The sequence below is a fragment of the Calidris pugnax genome, unplaced genomic scaffold, assembly GCF_001431845.1.
Source record: "Calidris pugnax isolate Ruff unplaced genomic scaffold, ASM143184v1 scaffold371, whole genome shotgun sequence".
In the NCBI taxonomy this organism is placed as follows: domain Eukaryota; kingdom Metazoa; phylum Chordata; class Aves; order Charadriiformes; family Scolopacidae; genus Calidris; species Calidris pugnax.
The window spans coordinates 758,908-760,163 of NW_015091373.1; the positions used below are offsets into that span (position 1 = coordinate 758,908).

Here is a 1,256-nt window from a genome sequence, read left to right on the forward strand (position 1 = left end):
GTCAGGGGGTGGGTGCCACCACCATGGGGGTCCCAGGGGTGTTTGTGTGTCGCCCCCCCCCCCACAGTTGCTCACCCCCTCCCTCCCCACACAGCTCCTCTTCTGCTTCTGGAGTAACAGCCCCTGGAGTGACGCCGTGGCCGGTTACTGCTACCACCTCCTCTTCGCGCTTCTCACCGCCTTCCTCTTCACCTCCCACCTCCCCGAGCGCCTGGCGCCCGGCCGCTTCGACTACATCGGTGAGCAGTGGCCTCCCAGTGCCCCCCAGTGCTTCCCAGTGCCAGGGCTCCAGTCCCCTGCCCCCCAAAGCTGGGTGAGGAGCCCTGGCACCCAGGGGTGATGTTGGCTTCTGGCCCTGGGCAGGACACAGCCACCAGCTCTTCCACGTCTGCGCGGTGCTGGGCACCCACTTCCAGCTGGAGGCCGTTCTCTGCGACGCGCGCTCGCGCCGGGGCTGGCTGCGGGGCCACCTGCCCATCCCGGGGCTCCCCGGCACCTTTGGCACTGCAGGACTGGCCATTTTGGGCAACGCTGCCATCATCGGCGCCTTCACCGCGGCCTTGCCCCACGCACCTGGCAGCTCCGGTGTCCCCCCAAGTGTCCCCCCGAGTGTCCCCAGCGATGCCGGGTGCTGGAGGGACCAATGACAAGGGGGAACAAGTGGCCGGGCTGCAGGGGCTGTGCACCCCCAGATCTCTCCCACCCTCCAAGTGTGGCTCAGATGCCTGGGTCCTGCTGTGGGGTGTCATAAGATGAGGGGGGGTGTGTCCCCCTCCCGCCCTGGTCCCTCTGCAGCCCCGTGCCTCAGTTTCCCCACCTTTTAAACACGGCTAATGGTACTCATCGCTGCAGGGAGGGCACTCACACTGACCTAACCCATGTAGCAGCCCCGTGCAGAGGCCTCAGCCCCAGAGCATGGGACCCCCAAGTCCATGGACCACCGGCCGGTTTCTCAGCAGATTCAGAGCAGTAACCCCGGGGACCCCTGTCTGTCTGTCTGTCTGTCCGTGAGAGAGAGTGTGTCTGTAGCCAGGATTGTCACAGCGTGGCAGTACGGGTGGGATGACTCTGACACGGGATGCGTGTCCCCGCTGTGGTGTGCAGGGCCGTGACACAGCGTGCACAGCTCTGACATCTGTCTGAACAGGTCCAGAGGAGGCCCCGGAGATGCTGGGAGGGCTGGAGCCCCTCTGCTGGGAGCGGGGGCTGAGAGAGTTGGGGGGGTTCAGCCTGGAGAAGAGAAGGCTCCGTAGAGA

At 65.9% G+C, this 1,256-nt stretch overlaps 1 protein-coding gene across 1 annotated transcript in view; it reads left to right on the forward strand.

The window, feature by feature from the left end:
• The window catches only part of LOC106899426 (progestin and adipoQ receptor family member 6-like), a 9,645-nt gene extending 8,663 nt beyond the window's left edge, over positions 1-982 (forward strand). The window contains exons 2-3 of the mRNA XM_014961239.1: positions 95-239; positions 364-982. Of these exons, the coding sequence (XP_014816725.1) occupies positions 95-239; positions 364-647 (429 nt within the window). The 3' untranslated portion in view covers positions 648-982. The remainder of the gene's footprint in view (positions 1-94; positions 240-363) is intronic.
• The last annotated feature ends 274 nt before the right edge of the window (positions 983-1,256 follow it).